General features: G+C 39.6%; 1 protein-coding gene across 4 annotated transcripts; it reads right to left on the reverse strand.

Moving 5' to 3' along the window:
• Positions 1-450: 450 nt before the first annotated feature.
• On the reverse strand, positions 451-22,753 carry ACVR1C (activin A receptor type 1C). Of its 4 annotated transcripts, none has more exons than XM_077829645.1 (8): positions 22,531-22,753; positions 9,749-9,994; positions 6,599-6,829; positions 5,271-5,438; positions 4,199-4,355; positions 2,202-2,326; positions 1,203-1,333; positions 451-576 (listed from the first exon to the last, which is right to left on the reverse strand). In XM_077829645.1, exons 1-8 carry the CDS (start codon positions 22,682-22,684, stop codon positions 451-453), a joined length of 1,338 nt encoding a protein of 445 aa, XP_077685771.1. In that variant the 5' UTR covers positions 22,685-22,753. The 4 variants fall into 4 exon arrangements, with proteins under 4 accessions (XP_077685771.1, XP_077685769.1, XP_077685770.1 ...); XM_077829643.1 differs by having other exon boundaries at positions 9,749-9,988; positions 22,531-22,684; XM_077829644.1 differs by lacking the exon at positions 9,749-9,994 and having other exon boundaries at positions 22,531-22,684.
• Positions 22,754-23,052: the final 299 nt, after the last annotated feature.

The following is a 23,052-nucleotide window of genomic DNA, read 5'->3' on the forward strand; positions in this document are numbered from 1 at the left end:
TATTCTACAGGATTCTATGGAAAAACACCTAAGAAGCTCAATGAATTTGGTCAGGTTTTAGTTAGAGGATAACACAGATGTGGTTTCTTTTACATACCTGTCTTTAAACCCATGCATTCCATCAACAGTGTATTTTGGTTTTAACTAGAATAAAAAGCTTAAGAATAATAAAATAGTTTAAATATGGAATGTTGTTTCGTAGTTCAGTTCTGCTATTTTCCTAATATGAACTTTCATTTAAAAAAAACAACATGAGTTGGTGATTTGCTTTATAAAAACAGCAACACCAACCAAAAGCTGCAGCTGGTTGTAGCCAACTATGAAGTTATTTTTCAGTGCTGTGGTTTTGGCACTTAAATACTGCACTGTATATACGTGAGGTAGACAGAAAAAAAATTGCATGTAAAAAGATGGAGAGAATGATTCCTTCTTTTCCCCCAAATCACCCATTTAGGCTTTGGAATCTTCATTTACACAGAGCTGCGAAATGGTCTTCTTAATGCGGAGCGCAGTTAGTCGAGCTGCCCCATTAGCACACCAGCACTCACGCATTATTCTACCCATGATTCGGAGTGCCTTAAGACAAAGAAAAAGAGTTTTAGGATTAAAAAAATCCACTGCTTCAGTGCAGCATCAATTAAAAATACTCCAATGCAAGATATAATAGAATACTTTGAAATAACATTCCAGCAGAAATTACAGAAATTTAGAAAGGTTTGTTTTGATTCGGTCAAAGAGAAAAAGAGTACTTTGATATGCAGTGCCGTCAGGCCCATTTCACCATATTCACCTTAAAGTGCCCCTTTCTTGCACTCAGCAGGGGAGGGATTTTGAATGGGCATCAAGGGATGCCACACAGTGCCCAGCGGTGGGTATTTGTGGGAGGAGCAGGAGAAGGGGTACAAGAGTGCATGCAAGGTGGAGGTAGGACTGCTCACCTCCCTAAGGCCTGCTGCCTTCCCATACACTACAGAGAGGGGTTCGGGTTAGCGACTGGCTCCAGAGTGACCCAACCTGCACATTTAAGTTCTTCCAGGCTTTTCAAAAGCTCCTTGCTTTTGCCAGCTAAGAAGCTAGGCATTCAAATCCCACTGAAATAGAGAGGAAGTCTGGCACCTAACTCCCTTGGGCTACTTTGAAAATCCCAGCCTTAAAGAATAAATTTAAATATGCTTCTAAAAATGGGGGTTGGGGAAACTCACCTCACAACTTTGCCACTGGTTTGGGATATTTGGTCTCAGTTTCTGTTCACAAACTACCCTTCTCATATCTTCTATTGAGGGATCCGAAGGCACAACATCATAATAAGGCATCTGGTACTCCTCAATGATTCCTGCAAGAGAAAAAAGAAACCATACTCCCTAACTAGGTTCCATACTAAACATCACTGTCCTTGTGCTCACTCATTTAGATACACCTGTGGAGTTCTAGGATAGAAGAGCCTTACCCCCTTCACCAACCCCCTTTGGATTGTAGCAGTGGGTAGGCCAAAAAGACCTGGTTGGAGGCAGCCCTGGGAAGAAGGCCACTAAAGATAAGGTGAGTGGTCTTGGGGCCTTGGGAGAAGGGAGCTTAGGAGTAAAGAAGATCTGGTGGAAGTGCAGAGAGAATGGAGTTTCATCTTCTTGGTTCAAAACCATGTAAAATCCAAACTAGTAGAGGTTTCTTTGTTGCCAACCCTTGCGACCTAAACACTACAGAATGTGAGCAGGTCTACTGCATTCCCTGACAATATGGGTCCCTTATTTTCATATTGCCAGCACAAAAGTTCATCATCATCTGAGGTTAGTTTTGTGGATTTTTTCAGATCAAGATTTTGAAAGATAAACTTCCTGCAGACTGGAAACCGATCAATAGGGACATTGCATGGGAGGAACTGGTTTTCTAACGAGTTCTACTATATACATTAGTTTCTTTGACAGGGGAACTGAAAAATAATTTACATATCTGTTTTGTTGCTTTTGATATTTCAGAATAATTAAATCAGATAGGCATTAACTGTACTTTATTCACTTGTTAACTCTTTCATATCAATAATTGCTCAACAGGAAATTTTTAAGTCATGCAACTCTTTCTCCTTCCACAATATGGAAAATTCAGTTAAAATTGGTACATACATTGTATGAACGTATTTCCTTTAAATTCCTTTAAATTATTTTTATCAAGTCTGGAATGCAACATAAAACAGCCAAAAATTTTACCTCCAATTGAGCATCTTCGTGATATCTCCCAGTACACCAGACCAAGAGAGTATATGTCTGCACGTTTGAAGGACTCAAAGATGCTCATGTTCATTACATCATCAAGTATTTCAGGAGCCATGTACCTTTAAAAAAGTCATACACGTGCACAATTTACAAAAGTTCTAACAGAAATTCTAATGTCTGACATGGAGAGGGTTTGGAACATGTTGGAGAGCCACCCTCAATTTCCATTGACTTGCATGTCATTGACTTGTGTGTCAAACAAGGGACTTTCTATGATGAAAATCCTTACATGTTGTTAAATGACTAATAGCCATGAAAGTGCAAGAGGTAGGTAGCTACTCCAGCCAAAGAGTTTTATTCTACCTCCATTTATATTTCATCTTAATGCTTATTTTGCTTTTCACTAATAAACTGTGCTCTACAAAACAACTAATTGGATTTAATGAAATTAGTGTGGAAAAGCACCATCAAAGACTTCAGAGAGAATGAAAATGAATTCTAACCACAGTAAAGAGTGGAGTAAAGGTAGCAGCTGAGCATGCAGTCAAGGGTGAAAACGTGTTGCAGTTACTACCCCCAAGAGTGCTGACAGGATGCAATGTGGCTGTCATCACCATGGGCAGGAGGACCTAAAGATATGCGGTGTGCATAAGGCGGCAGCCCTGCCTGGAGCGTGGTCCTGCAACAGGCTGCAGCATGACAGGTACACCTGCCTCAGTTTCCCTTTTTAGAGTCCCTAACTCTACTTCAGGCTCTCTTGCTACACCACCACCTTCTTTAGGGTTGTTATAACAAATGGTCCAAAACATAAGTCCCAAACATATAGTACATTTCTCAGGCCAGTGCAAGCAGTCATTAAAACTCCAGACATCTTGTCTCTTGATGCCCCACATATCACACACTGGCCCCTTTGACCATGGCTGGACTCCGTGTCAGCTCTCCTCTGTCCTTGTACCATGACAGCAATTCCAGGCCTTCAAAATGGAGTGCAACCCTGCTCTTCCCAGCAGGTACCCCCACACAGAGCCTCTCTGCTGGGAGCATCCTTGCCAGGGAAGCATCCCTCAATTCCCCTGGCTCGCTCCTGGCTCCTAAGTCCAGCCCTGGAGATGTCAGCAGGTAAGCTCTTCTGCTGTTCCCCCACCTTCCACCCTCTCTGGCCTGGCTCCAGCTCTCCAGCTTAGAGCTAGCAGGCAGGAAACTCCCCTCTGCTGTGGCTCCTGCCTTCAGCCCTGGCTCTCTGGCTCGGGGATGCCAGCCAGCAAACCCCTCTTGAGGCTCTCCTTGCCTTCAGACTTCCCCCAGGAAACACCTTCTGCTTCCTTCTGCGACCTTCCACAGACATCTCTCCCGTGCCCCTGACTCCCACTCAGGCAGCTTTGATTCACCAAGTCTCTTTTCTCCTTGTTCTACACCGAGGTGCCCTCTTAGCCCTGGTCAAATTGCAGTGTGCTGATAAGGCACAAGTGCACAGGCCTGGCTCCCACTTAAAGGACCAGTGTCACCCTGTAATAAGGTGTTTAACAACTAGTCATTCACTAGCTTTGGTATTCATATTAACTTTAGTATTTAATATTCATATTAACCAAATATTTAAAGCCATGGGGCGCACAGGCAAACCAGGAGCACCTGAGTACCTATAATTTGATGTCTGAATTTGTAAACAGAATCATAACCAAGTCACTGGAAACTTTTACTTTAAATCCAGAGAGGTCCCAAAATACTCTTATGTCCACAAGAAGGGTTGGACCATTTCCACCTTGTGTTCTCTATCACAAAACATGGATATCTTAGATTAAGGGTTAAGATCTGCCCCAATTGGCAAAATGCTGCAGGCAGAGGTCAAAAAGAAAGGGGAACGGGCTGGGAAAAGAAGGAGCATGCCTGCTTCATACAGTGCTCAGAAATTGCACAGAAATGGAAATCAGGCTGAAAAGATCTTCCTAATATTTAAGGAAAAATACTTATCTTGTCTATTTAAGATGTCTTACCTCTTCGTTCCCACTCGAGGGTTCTGAGGTATGTCAATTGTGTTCAATACAGCATCATGTCTCACAGCAAGTCCTAAATCTGCAATGGCACAGGTTTCATTTTTTTTCACTAAGATGTTCTTAGATTTCAAATCTCTATGTGCAATAGCTGGTTTGCCTGTTAAGACAAAAAGGCAACTAAAAGCATTATTGTGAATCTTAAAACACAGCTTGTTTATTGACATCTCCCATCTCAACACAGAAAAACATTAGGGCTGTATTTAGCACAAGATAGTTTCTGGACATGTGCCAATGCTAACCAGAGGAGCCTAACCAAGGCATCTTTTGTTCATACATTTCGTTTATTCCCAAACTGTAGTCATGTTTCAGGAACCAAAAATATCTTGTTTTCCATGCTCCTGCTCGCTCTACTCAGATATGCATTGGCTGGTGCATGCCTCTTATATCCCAGCTTCTCCAATGGACGTGTAAAAAAAAACTAGTCGACATTGGAGACAGATGGACTCCACTGAGTATATTCCAAAACCTCAAGTAACTGAATTCTACAGCAAAATCCCCTGGATTCTGTGACACTCCAGTGGAGTGGACTGGAGAACTTGTGGCAGCTTCAGATAAATAAAAACCTCCATTGTGTAATTTAATTAAAATGATAATGACAATGAAATGAAAATGAAAATCAGTACAATATTCCTTACATTGTTTGATATTAAATTCAATTAATTTTATGCCACTCCAGAATTTTCTATTTTCAGTGTGCTGCAGAATTTGTACTGCTAGATGTTTTGGTGGCTGTGTAGACTGCAAGCACCACTAAAAATGTAATTTTTTAATTATATTATTTAATAATGTAATTTTTGTAATTGTCTCTATTTATAAAGTACCATCTACATTTAGGGTTCTATTTAATTTATTTTACAATCTTTAAAGACAGCTATTAAGATAGCAAGCTGTTTGTAAAAGAAGTCTTTTATCGTTCCTTGTGACTAATAAGCTAAAGCATTTTTGTAAATACCACCCAAAGTTTCCACTCATATTTCCTAAAAAAGGATATATTAAAGAGAAATACAAATACCTTGTGTACCAACTATCTCCATATGAAGGTGTGCTAGACCACTAGCTATTGAAAGTGCCAGCTTAATCAGACCATCAATGGTCACAGCATTTCTGTTTAAATAATCAAATAAGGAGCCTTGCTCGTGGTATTCAGATACAAGCCACAGTTGAGTCCAAGTTCCGTTATCTACCAAAAGAAAATAATCTTATTTAACATTGTAAAGAACTAGCCAAATTTTATTTATATATATATATATATATATATATATATATATATATATATATATATATATATATATAACACAAAAGGATCAGAATATTCAAGGTGAGCTGATTTAAAAAAAAAAACCACCCCTATTTAACCACTCTTTTTTAGCCCCCATGCCACAGGAGTGGTTTCAAATCCAGAATTTCGAAGTGGATATGCATACCCGCTAAGGGAGGCTGCACTGCATGCATTTTACATTGTATGTTTGGTATGTTATGCAGCACAGAGATCCCAGCAGATTAATGGCCCGAGTTTCAAAAGTGCTTAGCACTAGTCTTCCTGCTGAGAAGAACGGGAGCTTCTGGAAGCTAAGTCCTTTTGAATACATGGCCACCAAAAATGAGGGGTGCTCTGTTTCCCCCCACAAGAGCTGGTGACAGTACCAACAACCAGAGAACCAAAGGAAATGCAGCTCATTGTTTTCCAGTGATAGCAAGATCATCATCAATTCTTGTAGCTCTTGGAATTAAAGATGAACTAATGTTTTCACAAGGTTTTTGTACAGCAATCTTGAATTTCAAGACATTCTCATATATCATACTTTACTTCCTCCGATGTATTGCCATATTTAGTCCTTTTCCTCCTATAATGTTATCTGTATAAAGTGATCTATTTTTATAGATGTATGGCTTAAAGTGGAGGGTATAAAGCATTGATGCAGCTTGATTATCAAGTTGATAGCATAAATAGTCAATCTTTTAGTAATATTTTACCAAGCATTATTCTAATTAATGAACTACCTTATAGAAATAGGACTCATTTAAACTTTCACTTAAATCAGTGAGACCCTAATCCCACACTGAACTCCATTCAAGCCTGCATCTGAGCAGAGCCTGATGGCTCCATGCAGATACAGAGGTCTGCTTAACGAAGGACTGCAGCCTAAAAATTGTAAATTGATCTCACAATCCTAATGATCAGATTTAAAATAAGTTTTCCTAATCAGCTCCTCAAATCATTAAACACACATCCCTCTGTTTTAGCAAAATAGAGCAGGGGTTGTGGAAAAATCAACTTCATTGGGCTGCCATAGTGCAGAGAACAAACATTGTGAAACTATGTTTGGAAACATTATATACCCTTGTTATCAGCAGCAATGAAACCCAGGATGTTTTCATGTCTCAGCATAATTGTCTGATAGATTTCTGCCTCACGAAACCAAGACCTTTCATCCCTTGAGGAGAAGATTTTCACAGCTACATCTTCCCCACACCATTTTCCACGCCAGACTTCACCAAATCGGCCTTTTCCTACTATTTCTTGAAGAACAATTGTTCTTGCAATTGTTCTTTGGACCAGTAGAGGTAAACCTAATGAACAGAATGAGGATAGTTGTAAAAGAGTGCATTAGTAATTATTATTAAATTCAAATTAAAAACATATATTCTAATATGTTGTAATTACCATGGCCTTACAAGTAACATACACATACTTTCCTGTGACTATTTTTTCCAATTCTGACTAACCAAAGTGGATAAACAGAGAAGGCATGAATTATGCACAATCCTTGACAGAGTGAGGGATTGTAAATCTACCTCAAACATTCCTTGAACTGTATGTATATTATCATGGTTCTTTATGATTTTCAGTTGAATCTTTAGTATAAGAACGTGAGCAATCTTCCACATATGGACATAGGGATAAGCATGACTTCTTGCTCTAAACTATCCTAGCGATGTTACTAACTCCAGACGTCCACATGCTGAAGCAGCAATGCAATAAATCATTTGGCTCAAAAATAAGTAAAGCTGGTCAGTAATATTTCAATCAAACAGCTTTTCAGCAGAAAACACTGATTCGTTGATACTAAACTTTTCACGGGTACATACCAGCTGCAACAAAATGTTCACAGAGAATGTTTTTTTATCAGAAATTCCATCCTGGATGTGAGAAAGGTTCAAGTCCCTGCTCTGCCTCATTTAGAGTAGGAACTTAAACCTGCCTTTTCAACATCCAGTGAGTGCCCTAACCACCAACCTGTTGGCTATTCTGGAGATGGGGCTTGTCTGCCTGCCTGCCTCATTTTTCACATAAATCTTCAAAAAGGTCTTGGTTGCGTCCTGGTGGGGAAAAGGAATATTTTCTCTCCCCACCAGCCTCCAGTGCCAGTCTCCTCTACAAAACTCCATCTCCCAACCTTCTCCCCCTGTCACTCTGGTATGTCCAGCTCTTGTCCCCTTTGTATTCAAATCAGGCAGCTTCCTCCTCCATGTTGCCTGGGCCTAGTAGGGAAGTCACTGAGAGCAAAAGAGAAACAGTCTCCCTGCTCTCAGTGCAGGTGCCCAGACCCAGCATGGCCTGCAGCATATCCCAAAACTGCAACTGCAGGGAAAGTCCTGCTTGGCCACAGAAGATAGCATGCTCAGTGAGACAGACTCCTCCTGGGAATTTAGTAGTTAAAATCTAAGTCTCTGAGTATGTGCAAACTACAATATTAACTTGGCTAAATGAGGATGGATTTTGAAGGGAATGGAAAAGGCATGTCCCTCACATAAAGGCCATGTCCCTGCCAAATTTTAAGTCCCTGCTACAAACTGGAGGGTGGGAAGAAGCAGGGTTAGAGCTTTTCCACCAAAAAAAAAAAAAAAAGATGGCCACATTTTTTTTAAAAAACGTGGGCAAAACAATGTATTTTTCCCTAGCCACCTTCTTGGAAATGGCTGAACCATTTTGACTACAATTAAAAAAAAAAAAAAATCAGCCTGATGGAGATACCCAGCATGGAAAATTTCAGCCTAAAATGATTAAAATCCAGCAAAAGCTATAAGCAACCAAAAACTGGGTCTTATAATGGGAAGAGCCAAACTACCTTAATGATAGGAGGTGCTACCTGGTCCGCCCATAATAAAAGAATGACAAACTGGTCTTACTGTGGAGCTAGATTTAATTTTAGTAATCTAAATTTTAGTAATCTAAAACTATATTTATTTCAATACAGTTTTGGTTGTTTTGCTCAAGAAACACCCAAGAATCACCATCATGAGACTGACCTTTGAATTTAGGACATATATCCTTGATAAGCATAAGCATGCATACAAAAAGAAGCACCTCACAAAGTACCTTTAAATTCTATTATTGTTTGGATCGTCTAACAGTAACTCCTGCTTCACTTGGTTTATTGTCAGATTTCTCTTGGATTATCAAAAGATTCACTCTCTCTGACAGCATTAATCCGACTAACCTCAATGAAAAACTATATTTTTGTTGGCAGTACACGTAAGAATGCTTCTAATGTGTTAATACATTTTGTACCAAGTATTCCAATCTTTTCAGAGAAACAGTATCAAAGGCCTGTTTTTAGAAACAGTGACATTTAGGTTTAAACAGCTGTAATTTTTACATTGGTTCAGATTCTCTTTCTTCTGCCTGTTCCCTGTTACCCCTGTATCCCGCTCTCATGCCATAACTGCTATGGCCTTACCTACACTCAAGATTTGCCCCCCGTTACAGCTATGAGTGGCCAGCTACTGGAGAACACCCTATAATGTGGACAGGCAAAACCACTATTTGTTTGAAAGCGTGGTAAGCTGCACCAGTGTATATTGTGGCTCTCTCTGTGTTAGGGGTTTGCAATAATAGTTACACAACTAGCTAGCCAAAGCTAGCTGTAACTGTGACAAATCCCCAATGTAAACAAGGCCTAAGTCTATTAACTGCACTCAACAACGAGCTGTCTAAAATATATGTTTTATTAAATCTGTTTTTTTAAGCACCATTTATTTATTTTCAATTCTAAACAAACCATTCTTGTTACAGAAATCTGGCCCATACAGACAACGGCCCAATATGATAATTATGAAGTATAGCGTTTGCATTGTGGCATCTTTTCATATCACTTTAACTTAACAAGATCCCCACATCAATTGACTTAGCATACCATGCAATTACCCTGATAAACATGAAATCTCTTTAGGGAATACTTTGTCTTGACAAACTCCTAAAGCTATGACACACATTTCTTTCCATAAGACAACACATTTCATGCAGTGGGCACAGTTTTTTAACCTCCTTATCATAAGAAAGATACTATAGGTTCTAGTAGTACTTCCCATTCCAAGTGTCAGGAATACCCACACAAACCAATAGTACTGTACTTGACAGTGGAAACTTTAACTGCCATCACTTCGCCTATTGAACTACGAAAAAGGAACACAATGTTGTGATTCTGTTCTCCTGGCTATTCATTAATAAATATAGACATTTTAGTCTGCTTAGGAGTGCATACATACCAGATCCAGACCCAGATGTTGTCATATCATAAATAAGATCTTTAAGAGATTTTCCAGAGTTTACTAGGTTGCACTCAGATAGAGGTTCTTCAATATTTTGTCGCTTCTTCTTTCTGAATGTACAATGACGGCCTTGACGTGTATATACAGTCAGCATTACAGCTATAGACAAGATACAAACTGGCACAGTAACTATCACTGTCAACACCACAGGTCCTAGGTTTGGTCTGCTTGAAGATTCTGAAGCTTAAAGAAAAATTACATTACAACAAATCAATATACAGTGTACTGTAAATGTTTTAAAATTTTACTTTTAAGGCATGACCCAAAATATACTGAAGTCAATAAGAGTGTCTTTCCAAATTACTGAATACACAATGGGCAGTGGGTAAAAGCCCTACTTTCTATGGGTGTGTCTACACTGCAGTGGAAGCCCAGGGTTCAAACTCAGGTTCAGACCTAACCCCCTTTCTGTCTACACACAAATTACACTGACCCAGGCGCGGACCCAGGGTCCTAGGACCCCATGAGGGTGGAGAGCCTGAGTCAAGCCCTATTGCTATGCAGTGTAGATGCAGCCCCACTGGACTCGTGTTCTGGGAGTCTACCAACAGGATCCCATAGTCCTGCTGGATGACATTTTTGGTCCTCTGGACACTCATATTTGGTGGACAGTCAAGTTCTCCTACACTGCACCACAAAAAAAGGGCTAGAGCAGCCACATTTTGGGAGGGCACTGGGAAGTCTTGGAAATGGGTGACTAGACTCAGACCTGCATAATGCAGTGTAGACACTGGAGCCCCAGGTGGGGACCCAGGGTTCAACAGTTCCTAACATAGGGTTACAAATGAGTATAGACATTCAAGCCCAAGCTTAACAAACCCAGGGTCTGCTAACCCGAGTTCTACTAACCCGGGGTTTACATTGCACTGTAGACTTATATCCTATAGTTACATCATCACAGGTTAATGTACATTCACATGTAAGGGTGCAGAAAAGTTTATATAAAATTACTGTCACTCATGAGGTAAAAAGTAAGGTGAAATTTAATCTGTCTCTCCCAACACTATTTTCATCTCCTATTTTGGATCAATGTATTAATCATTTTTACTCCAGAAAAATGTGTCTGTTCTCTAATTTACTCAGAATCAGAGCAAATACTTGTCTGGTTTAAAAAAAAAATCCAGTTCCAAATACAGAGGCAACATCACAATTTTGCATCTTCATAGGTTGTAGTTGTAACTCTAGAATTATATAAATCCTGGTAACCACAGCAAAAATCACTACAGCATGTGTGTGCAAGCCAGCTGTACAGAATACTCTTAACAGCAAAATTCTCACCCTGGTTCCCCTCAGAGCCCTTTAATGTAGTGGCCAATTCTGACCTTGGATGTATTTACACAATTCCCTTCCAAATCAATGAGATGCGTCTAGCAGTAGAATGTGTCACACCAAGTATGTCTACACTGCAAATACCTCGCAGGGTCCTAAAGCTTGGGCTCCGGCCAGAGGCTGAACATCTATACTGCAATTAAACAGCCCCTTAGCCTAAGCCCCAGAAGCCAGATTCAGTTGGCATGGTTCGGCTGCGGGAGTCTAATTGCAGCATAGACATACCCTAAGCATTCGGACATCTGTGAAATTTATCTCAGAGCAAAAGGCTGCACCAAGCACTCAATGAAAGATGCAATTTACAGGCTTTTGTAATATACTCTAGCTATTAAGCACTGTTCTTATAACTTCTAAGAGCCTGCAGACTGGTAGGCTTTATAAACTTATGCCATTATAAATTTCTTACAATAGTCGTAGAAAAAAAAATCTCATCAAAATAAAATGTCAAGATATTGCAATTATGATAAATCTGTAGACTTGCACATAATTTTGTACATGAGGGAAGAAGCAATCCTACCACGGGAAGTTGCAAACACGAAGTATATGTTCACAAGGGGAAAGTGTTATACATGCTACTGTAGTGTATATATAATCTTCATAACAATGTTTAGAATACAGTTAAAACTTGTAAAATGCATGTTTTCATGAATGCAACACAAATATTGAGAGACCAAAGTCCAAAGTTATAGGTCAACTTACTTTTCAAGTAAAACAAGCCTAGAAAATACATTGCTACAGTGACACCTACTAGCCTAAATCTAGCAAATTCCTTGCAGCAGAGTTTTGTCAACAGCTCAGCTTTTGTAAACAATGTCATCATAGATAAGTTTCAGAGTGGTAGCCATGTTAGTCTCTGTCAGCAAAAAAAAAAACAAACCAAGGAGGACGTGTGGCATCTTAGAGACTAACAAATTTATTTGAGCATAAGCTTTCGTGGGCTAAAACCTACTTCATCAGATGTATGCAGTGGAAAATACAGTAGGAAGATATATATGCACACAGAGAACATGAAAAAATGGGTGTTGCCATACTAACTGTAACGAGACCAATTAATTAAGGTGAGCTATTAGCAGGAGAAAAAACCTTTTGTAGTGATAATCAGGATGGACCATTTCAAACAGTTGACAAGAAGGTGTGAGTAACAGTAGGGGGGGGGAATAGCCTGGGGAAATAGTTTTTGCTTAGTGTAATGACCCATCCACTCCCAGTTTTTATTCAAGCCTAATTTAATGGTGTCCAGTTTGAAAATGAATTCCAATTCTGCAGTTTTTGTTGAAGTCTGGTTTTGAAGTTTTTTTTGTTGGCGAATTGCGACTTTTAGGTCTGAAATTGAGTGACCAGGGAGGTTGAAGTGTTCTCCGACTGGTTTTTGAATGTTATAATTCTTGATGTCAGATTTGTGTCCATTTATTCTTTTGCATTGAGATTGTCTGGTTTGGTCAATGTACATGGAGCGGAGGGGCATTGTTGGCACACGACGGCATATATCACATTGGTAAATGTGCAGGTGAACGAGCCTCTTATGGTGTGGCTGATGTGATTAGGTCCTATGACGGTGTCCCTTGAACAGATATGTGGACAGAGTTGGCAATGGACTTTGTTGCAAGGATAGGTTCCCGGGTTAGTGTTTTTGTTGTGTGGTGTGTGGTTGCTGGTGAGTATTTGCTTCAGGTTGGGGGGCTGTCTGTAAGCGAGGATCTGTCTCCCAAGTTCTGTGAGAGTGAGGGATCATCCTTCACGATAGGTTGTAGATCCTCGATGATGCGCTGGAGAGGTTTAAGGTGGGGGCCAAAGGTGACAGCTAGTGGCGTTCTGTTTCTTTGCTGGGCCTGTCCTGGGTATTCTTCTGGCTCTGTCAATCTGTTTCTTCACTTCAGCAGGCGGGCACTGTAGTTTTAAGAACGCTTGATAGAGATCTTGTAGGGGTTTGTCTCTGTCTGAGGGATTGGAGCAAATGCGGTTGTATCGTAGAGCTTGGCTGTAGACAATGGATCATGTGATGTGGTCTGGATGAAAGCTGGAGGCATGTAGGTAGTATAGTGGTCAGTAGGTTTCCGGTATAGGATAGTGTTTATGTGGCCATCGCTTATTAGCACTGTAGTGTCCAGGAAGTGGATCTCTTGTGTGGACTGGTCCAGGCTGAGGTTGATGGTGGGATGGAAATTGTTGAAATCATGGTGGAATTCCTCAAGGGCTTCTTTTCCATGGGTCCAGATGATGAAGATGTCATCAATGTAGTGCAAGTAGAGTAGGGGCATTAAGGGACAAGAGCTGAGGAAGCGTTGTTCTAAGTCCACCATAAAAATGTTGGCATACTGTGGGGCCATGCGGGTACCCATAGCAGTGCCGCTGACTTGAAGGTATGTATTGTCCCCAAATGTGAAATAGTTGTGGGTGAGGACAAAGTCAGAGTTCAGCCACCAGGTATGCCGTGACATTAGATAAGCTAATCGCTCAGTTGTAGAACCAAAGCACTGATCAGACCCCCAGAGATAAAATTTGACAAAGAGCACTGAATGAACCAGAATCTTAAGGCCTTACCCATTTATAGCATTTAAAGTTTTAGAGACAAAAGTCTTGATCTCAGTTTATGAAAATGTGAAGGTACACATACAGTACAGCGCAAATTATACCTCAGGGTTTCAGGATACAGTACATCCAAAATCTTAGGATAAAGGGGAAGAGATGAAGATAGAGGGAGAAGCTGGCTGGCCCACTTTGAAAAATATATAATATCTATATTGTATGTAGCTATGAGAGAGACAAAGGTAAGTTATAAAGCTTTAACTTTTTGACTCTTAACATCTATCATTAAATAATTCTCTGATCACCCATAATTTCCCACAACTGTGAAAACTGATAAAAATAGAAAAAAAATATTTTAAACCCATAGTTTTGTAGGATTGAAAATTTAAAGAGATAAAAATATTTTAAAATGCTTAATAAACTTCTATATTATCAGTCAAAATTATAAAAATAAAATAAAAATAGAATTCTGCCAACTACAAGCAATTGCATCCACACTGGTGGGGGAGTGGGAAGGTTACCAGTATAGTTAAAGTGATACAATTTTCTAGTGGAGACAAGCCCTTATTCTCTTCTACTTGTTGCATGAGAGAGAAATGAAACTAGCCTCTGCTGCCAACCAGGAAGCAAGAGATGGGAAGTGCAAAATTCAGTCTGTTATTAACTTAATGATTGGTTAATTATTTTAACCAATGTAAGCCCAAACACACAGTGAGTCTATCAGACAGGTCCTAAGAAAAAGAGCACAATGGGTATGAACTCACACAAATAGGACAAATAATACAAAAACTTTCAAAATATATGTGAAAAAAAGACGACGCAATCAGCAATTCTAACCTAAATGGACAAAATAAATGTGTAATGCTAATCTCTTCGGGAACCTAAGAAAAGGATTTTCTTCTTAACTGTTTAAAGCCATTAAGTGAACATGAATCAAAAAGTTGCAACCCTTATTTAAAACAACTACTTACTATATAAAAAGAAGCTGTCTATAAATTAATATGTATGAAACAGAGCAGCACATCTGGCAGCTGCCTAATGATTTCAAACTACGCTATGAGGTATCTTCCAACTTTTGTTAACAAAGGGCATTTTTAAGCAACAGAAGAGAATGCTATTTTAATATTAAACAGTTGAAAATACACAATTTTTATTCTTATACTTTATAAATATCAAAAGCAAGTAAACTTCATAATGTACCTTTGAAGAATGTCCACAAAACCCTGAGGACTACAGGATTGGGCCCCAAATTTCAATATATTCAATATATCAATTAATTAAAGTTAATCAATACAAAGTGTTGGCTGCATGTACAAAAAATTCATTTAAAAAATCCATGCAACACAAACAGTCCACAAATAATAGCTTCCCAACCCCCCACCTCATGCTCACACACTTCCCACCATCTCATTCTGTGTATTCAGAGTAAACTAAGATAAAATCTCAGGAAACTCAACACAAATGGGTCCACTGTAGCCACAGCTAGAAGTGTATCAGAAGAGCAAAAGAACTACTAAATCAGCTCTTTGTCCCCAAACCAACTCCTCACTGTTCCTTGAAACAACTGGACTTCTGGAAGTTCCTTCAGGGAATGAGAAATAGGATCCCATAGGAAATGCAGTAAATACAGTCACAACATTGCTGGAGCTGGATACTTCATGGGATCATCCATATATCAGTACATAAAGAGTAGGAGCATTCCCTACAATATTCCATCAAGCCAGACAATTAGAAAACTAGACTAATGGCACATCTACCCTGAAATAAAACACTAGCGGCCTGGCTAGCCAATGTCAGCTGACTTGGACTCTCAGGGCTTGGGCTGTGGGTCTAAAAATTGCGTATACAGGATCAAACTGGATTTTCCAGAAACCAGCGGACAAAAAAAGAGCTTTTGACATAGAAAAGCTGTGTGTTTAAACTGACTCATGGCCTCCCTTGTAATCCAGCAAATGGACAGAACCTTCTGGTCCAAGGAGGGTTCCACCCTTTGCCAAAGGGTTGAAAAGATTTTGACCTATTAGGGCCCCATAAGACTGAAGGGTGATTCCTCGTATGTTTAGTGTGGGTGTTTAAATCTATTATTTTTATTATGTATTATCTTAAATGCTTTTACCTTAAAAATAAATGTGCTTGCTTAGCAAGAGCTGTGTGGTAACTTGTAAATGCTGGCAATACACTGCTCATAGACCTCAGAGAGAAAACTGCACACAGGTTCTGGCTCATAGGCAGACTGGTTTGCAAGGGATAAAACTCCCAGTAAGAAGGGAGTGGAACAAGGGTTCCTGCCCAGAGACAGGTGATGGCTGGAACTCTTAGACCTATCTGGGCACTCCTAGAGTGGACCGCAGACAGGGCCGGCCCACAACATTTTGCACCTGAGGCGGAGAGCTCAAATGACGCCCCAGTGCCCCCTCACTTGGGCCAAAGCTTTGAAACTCTGGGTCCTAGTGGTGCCCCCCCACAGTCCGGCATCTGAGGTGGCCGCCTCATGATAAGGCCAGCCCTGTCCGCAGAGGTGGTGATACAGGTGCAGTTAACCCTGAAATTGTGACACTATTGTTATTTTAATCTCATCCAATAAATCCTCGTTATTCTATTCCTGGATTGTAGTACCCAAGACACAGGACAGAAAATGTAATTTCTGCAAAAAGTCTGTTCCAAGCACAAAGTCTAGCTAGATATCCTGTCTCCCTTCAGTGCTTTGATGTCAAGCAAAAAAGTGCACGAGAGCTGTCAATTTTTTCTGCACTCTTTCTCCCAGTTTCCCCCCTCTTTGAAGCTGGAATCCCAGAAGCATGTCTGGGGAAGAAGAAACTAAACATTTAAAAGTAGAGTCTGTATCTCATCATATGTGTGAGTTTGTCACCAAATCATAAATGGATAACATTACACGCTGCATACATTGCCTAAGACCGATCTATCCTATTACTATGAACACAAGTATATTAGGTTAGGAAATACTAATATAACTTACCATGCCAAAAAGTTATTGGGTTTTTCTTTCTTGTCATCATGGAAAAGGGCAAGCCAGTCAATTTTGCACCTGGGCAGATAAAGTTTCATGACAATTTTGCAAACCTGTACACAAATCTGAGCATGAATTTCTCCATCGTAAACTGGGGATAATGGTGTTTACCCAGCAGCTTGTCACTTGGAAACAACGCCCAGGGGACACACTGGGGGAAAAGATCATGGATGCAGCTTGCCCCTGAACCATGGCAGCAAGACAAGTTACCAAAGCCTTGTCTCAGTTAATATTCCAAGTATGTTTGATGATATGGAATATGGGTTTTATTCAGTGAACACATCTCTAAGTACTATCAGTCCATGATCTGGTGACATATTTAGTACATCTGAGATGCACATTACATGGTTTCTCTTTCCTTTCTCCCATGTCACAGATTTTTTTCTTCCTCAATTATACATCAACCTGGCCAAAAGTCTCTCCAAATTATACACTAGCCTAGTAGCTGTACATCAACTACTGCAAAGTTGGAATATGACCTGATAAACTAGGAAGGTCAGTCACCTATTAACTGAGTTTGCAACCTGGGGGAAAAAAGCACAACAAAAATACCCCTCACAGATCTTATTAGCAACTCCTCAAAATAACCAGTTACACACTGAAAGTACATAGAAGCAAAAGAAGATCAATCAGGAAGCAGTGTACCAAGATTTGTTTGGACTCTACCTATTGGCAGAGAAAGGTCAACTCAAGTCACAGATTTGTGCAGGAAAAACTAGAATTAGAAATATTAAGCAGAAGCAAAAAACTCCAAGCGACATAAAAACCTAGACAATACTGATCAATGCAAATTAATTTTGCACTGTATTAACATTAACCCAGGGCAAATTTTATAAAGGGATATAAATCAAGTCACTGCCAGGAGCTGTTATTCTGTCAAAATTTAGCTATCCAGAATGTGTTAGTGTTTGCATATTTTTATTGTCACACCTTTCCACTTCCTCAGGTGCAAAAGAAGAATTATTAGTCTTGGCTCATGCAAGAAAATCGAGTTGTCTGTCTCAGCCAAAAGGAAGAAAAACAATGAGAGAATTGACAAAGATTCTGTTGTTGAACAGTACATGCTGCCATTTTTGCCTTTACTAAGGAAATTCATGAACAGGCAAATTGCACAAAGTAAACAAACTGCCTTCTGGTAAGCATCCCTCATAACACATCAGTCATCAGTTAACACAATTTTTTAAAAAGCCACTTTTGACATATGTAGAACATGAGCTTTTGATGTAGGAAGTATGGCATACCCACATCATCAGTCAAAACTTGTTCTTCCTACTGAATTAATCTTACATCTGTGGGCAAAGTTTATGTATTTCTTGTGCTCTGCTTTTAAAATTTTTGTTTAAATGAGAATTTGTTCACCCCATCCACCTTGATCTGAAAACATACCCATTTATGTGTTTGTGACATTGCATGGTTACAAGCAGGGCTATAATTTCAAAGAATACATTTTAAGTTTTCAATAAAGTGTAATTAAGCATGAAATTGTGCACACAAATATTCGCATGCAGTAAATGCCAAATGCCAATGGAAATAAGGTCTTGTGGATGCACAAGTTGGGCACTAAATCACATTGGCAAACCATTAAACTATCCCCAGTTTTGTTTTTTATTTTAACACTGTGTTCATAATTTCACAGCGATGACAGATTGATCATTAACATATGCCTGCTCCTGATTATGCTCTCATTTGCACTATGCAAACAGCTTCTTTTCCCCATTCATTTAAACAATAGCCTTCATAGTCAAAAAGAAAATTAGTAGCAGACAATGGCCAATTCCTACTGATACTGTGACAAAAATGTTAATTATCTTAAAATATTAACTACTCACCAAACTCCCTTTAAACTTCTCACAAGTATTTGTAAATTTTCAGCCCTCAACCTCTTAGGTACTTGTTCCTCAGAGTTAAAAGTTCTTCTCTTTCAGCAGTGTAGGTTCTGCCATGCTCATGGGAGTAAAGACCAGTAATGTTTATTTTAGTCATGGAGGCAAAACAAATATTGCTTTGCATTCAGAAGTCTGCAGATCTGCTGAGTAAGAAGCTATTTTACACAGTAACTGCCAGTGGTTTCATTGTGCCATTATGGCAGCTGGAAATAGCTAAGATTCAGGGAAACTCCAGCAACATCCTTCCCCTGGACACACTCCTTATGCCAGCCACAGGAACATGGTTGGCACAAAAGCCATTAAGCTTCCAGGCTTGTCTAAGAGCCAGGATAAATTCATAACTTTGCTAGACACTAAAAACTATGGTCTTAATAAAGCCACTGGTTTAATGACTTCTTATAACAATCTGAAACTCACTAACCCCCCCATTTTTGTCCTATGACTACAGGAGTATTAATGGGCCACTTCACCTTGAATGGTCCCTTAGGATATGTCTACACAGCAAAGAAAAACCTGCAGCTGGCCTGTGCCAGCAGACAAAGGCTCCCAGCGCTTAGACTGCGGAGCTGTCCTGAGCACAGAAGCCTACATAGCAATGAAATAGCCCCACAGTATGAGCCCTGCAAGCCCAAGTCGGCTGGCACAGACCAGTTGTGGGTTTTTCTTTGCTGTGTGGACATACCCTTAGAATACATGCTAACTACTTACGCTAAACTATCTGCTCCATCTTTTATTTAGCTGTGATCCTCTAAGGACCTTTCCCAGACCTGAGAAAGAACTCCTAGCTTGAAAGCTTGTCTCTCTCACCAACAAAAGTTAGTCCAGTAAGAGATATAACCTCACCCACCTTGTGTCTCTAATATTTCCAGGGACAGACACACCAGCTTTGGGGACACTCTGCACCAGAAATATGGAGCAAAACAGCCCTAAGGGATCCAGAGTTTGGGGCCTACAAATCAGCAATTTCCAAGAAACCTGCTTTCACTTGGACCTAGACAATGTTCTTCCTGTAATATGAAGAATATATAAAAGGACTGTCAGAAAAGATTAGCAATCAAGTAACCTTGGCACTTCTGTAGTTGCAACTAGCATGAACTCTCCAAAATCTGTAGGGCAAAGGGCTCAGTTTTTAGCCCAAGTAGATTACCCTCACTGCTAACAGTAATAAGAAACCAAATGTTTTGCAACTACCCATTCAAATGTTGGAAAGACACAAAGGCTATGGAAAGCACATCTATGAATATATTGTTAAATTTGTTCCATTTTTCCAATAGCTGCACTTTTTATTAAATCAAGAGTATTTTGATTCTCTGTGCTATGTATTTATGTATGTATGTAGTAAAGCTGCTGACAAGAACATAATTACTACTAATAGCTATCTGCAAGCATCAACTGAAAAGGATTGTTCCTGCAACATGTCGTTATTTAAGGGCTGTAAATGTTTATGTAAATTTAAGTAGATTTATCTCAGACTCCCAAAGAAGGAATATACTCTTTCTTCCGGAGGTTCTAATTTGACTGATTGACTGGGAGCTGAGAAAAGTATACCCACCTATCACTTCTCCTCTTTCATCAGTCAATCTCACCTCCCTCTCCAAAGCTCTTTTTCCTTCCCTCAACTCCAAATGAAAGTTCTCCCCCTAAACTACTGGGTAAGACAGCACCTCCCTCTTGCAAGACTCCTGCTTCCTTCTGGAATTTTCTACAGAATCCTGCCCCATCTTTCTCTCTTCTGCAGGTGAAAACTTCTGCAACAGCATCTGCTTTCCTTGTTGTCTGCCCAAACCCCGTCTCTCGGGAGACAAAGATGACCTGCAGGCCCAGACGAAATGGGAAAAACATTCTATAGGAGACATCTCCCAAGCATATAGACTACAGCTAGAGCCAGAAAGATGGTGGAGGTTGGAAAAGCAGAGGTATAAATGCTGGTGTGGAAAAGCCCAGAGGTCAGATTTGCTTATTATATCCTCACACATCTTTACGTAAGAAAACCATGAAATACTCCCACTCACCTTAAGTGTGTCCAAAATATTGCTACTAAAGTGATCACACACACCCCTTTTGATTGTGCATTAGCCTCATCTTACTGAATCAAATACAAGCTCCTCATCCTCACTTAGAAGGCCTTGCCTCTGGTCTTATTTCCAAGTGTCCCACATTCTCCCTACATTTCTCCTACTCTACTCCTCTTACTACTCCCTTCTTTGTCACACACTTTCATCTTTGTCTTTCTATTATGCTGCTCCCTATACATGGAGCTCCCATTTCTCATTTACTAAGCCTCCCTGGAAACCACCCACCTTACTTCCTTCATACTACATCTTTAACCCACAGGTTCCAGGAATCTTTCCCTCTTTGTTCATTTCATCAGTAATTCCTCCTTCCTCTGCCTTCCCTGAAGTGCTGTCCCGTATCTCATTTTATGCTGGATTACAAAATCTTCCGAGCAATAGACTTATCCAACTCGCTGAGTAAAGTGCTGTGTAACATCACAACAGACATGACTAATTATAATACACACTATGAATATGTGAACATCTTGTATAAAAGTAACAGGCTTTACAAATAAATGCTATACTACCTGAAAGGTTATTGAAATAGGAGTGGATTAACTAAAAACTGAAGGGGAAAAGTGCAATGTTTTTCTGTAACTAAATCCCAAATGGAAAAAGCAATAAATAATCTTTTCACTGTTAAATAACTTTTGAGAATGCCAGACTCAAATATAGCACCAATTTTATGGTATAGAGTTCCTAGAAGAGTAAACCTTTTTCCTCACGCTTGCCTCTCTAATTGGAACCAGGAATCCATCCATATTTGGCAAGGTTCAATGACACCAATATAACACTGGCTAAAAACTGTTCAATCAGCTGCTACAAGCCTTTTGCAGAATTTGAAAACTCAAGACTTACAAACAAATTTGCCAATGCTATAGAAAGAAACGATTTCACTCTCATATGCTACACTATGTACTGAACAGCGAGGTCTTAGAATGTAAGGTGATTCTATTGTCCCAAATAAACATAATACACAAAACTGGCCCTGAATTGTACAGAAAGCAATACTACACGCTTGCTCCCATCTTTGACCTTCTGATCTTTATATTAACAGACTCCAACATGAGCTTTACTAATTTCTCAACCACATATATCAAATATGAGATACTACTTAAAATTACAGGACTCTAGAAGTAACTAGTCAAAATGAGGAGAAAGATGTTACAGGTCCTGACAGCGGCCCGTACCAATGGCTAGAATAAAAAAACAAATGCAGATATCCCCCTGCCCACAGGTGGGAGGGGACTTTCAGTCACAGAATTAACAACTAGCAAAATAAAAATGGGTATCTAATTATCCCCCTAATTGGAAGCATACAAACATTTTCCAACCTCTCTATCCTGTTTGTATATCCAAGACATTTAATTCTAGACCTCAACCTTTAAATATTTGTATGTCCAGTTTAGACTGTAAAATCCTCGGGGACAGGAACTCAGTCTTACCATTTATTTGTAAAGTATCATCACCTGTGACACTATCACCCGTGACACAAATGAAATAATTTCTGCAGGGCCCATTCCCTTGGCAAAACATACACACAGCTCTCTGTGACCAAGCAATCTTTAATTCACAGACAAAAAATACGTTTCTTTGCTGCTACACAGTACAATGTCTCCATTATACTGGTTACAATTTTAGGAAAGGTCTCAATAGGACACCAGTAAAGCAGTTTGAATTCTAAACTAAGATACTCCATCAGAAAGATTTTTTAAGCAAATTTCTTTTATTTCCTTCATCAACATTCCACTGTCAGCTGTGCACACACCTTCCACTGGCTACGGTGAGAGCTACACAAGTGTCCGAGGGAAGAATGTGGACCTATTTAAAATTGCAATATATCTTTTCTCCTGTCATGATAATTCAAACACAGCCTATTCATAAGATACTGCTTACCTATGGGCAGGTGGAGTGTTATATTGTTGCAGAAGTCGGTGTAGCAGCATTCTGTTTTTGTAATGTTTTTAGAACTATGACAGAAGACTTGAGCATTCAGCTCTGGCAGGGATACACAAGACTTTATCACCTCTTCTTTGCCATTAGTTAGCATGACGGAAGCCCAGCATGCTCCTTCAGTTTGGCAGGTGAAGTTTGTATGCTCACACAACTGGCACACACACTTCAGACCTGAAAAATATTTTAAAAAGTATTATTTTTCATTAAACACAATAGAACTTCATCACATACAATGTACATTTATTTAGTAATTCAGAGCAAGGAAGATTGACTTTTGGTTAGATAAGGAGACTGGGAGTCAAGATTCCTGATTTCTATTCTCAGTTGTGCCATGGATTCATTGCAATACCTCTGCCAAGGCTTCTAAGCCATCACTAAGCAGAAGACTTAAGCACATGTTTAACTTCATACATGTGCTTAAGTACACTCACATTCAGCAAGACACTTAAGCCTGGGCATAGA

Source organism: Eretmochelys imbricata, chromosome 11, assembly GCF_965152235.1.
Source record: "Eretmochelys imbricata isolate rEreImb1 chromosome 11, rEreImb1.hap1, whole genome shotgun sequence".
Classification (NCBI taxonomy): domain Eukaryota; kingdom Metazoa; phylum Chordata; order Testudines; family Cheloniidae; genus Eretmochelys; species Eretmochelys imbricata.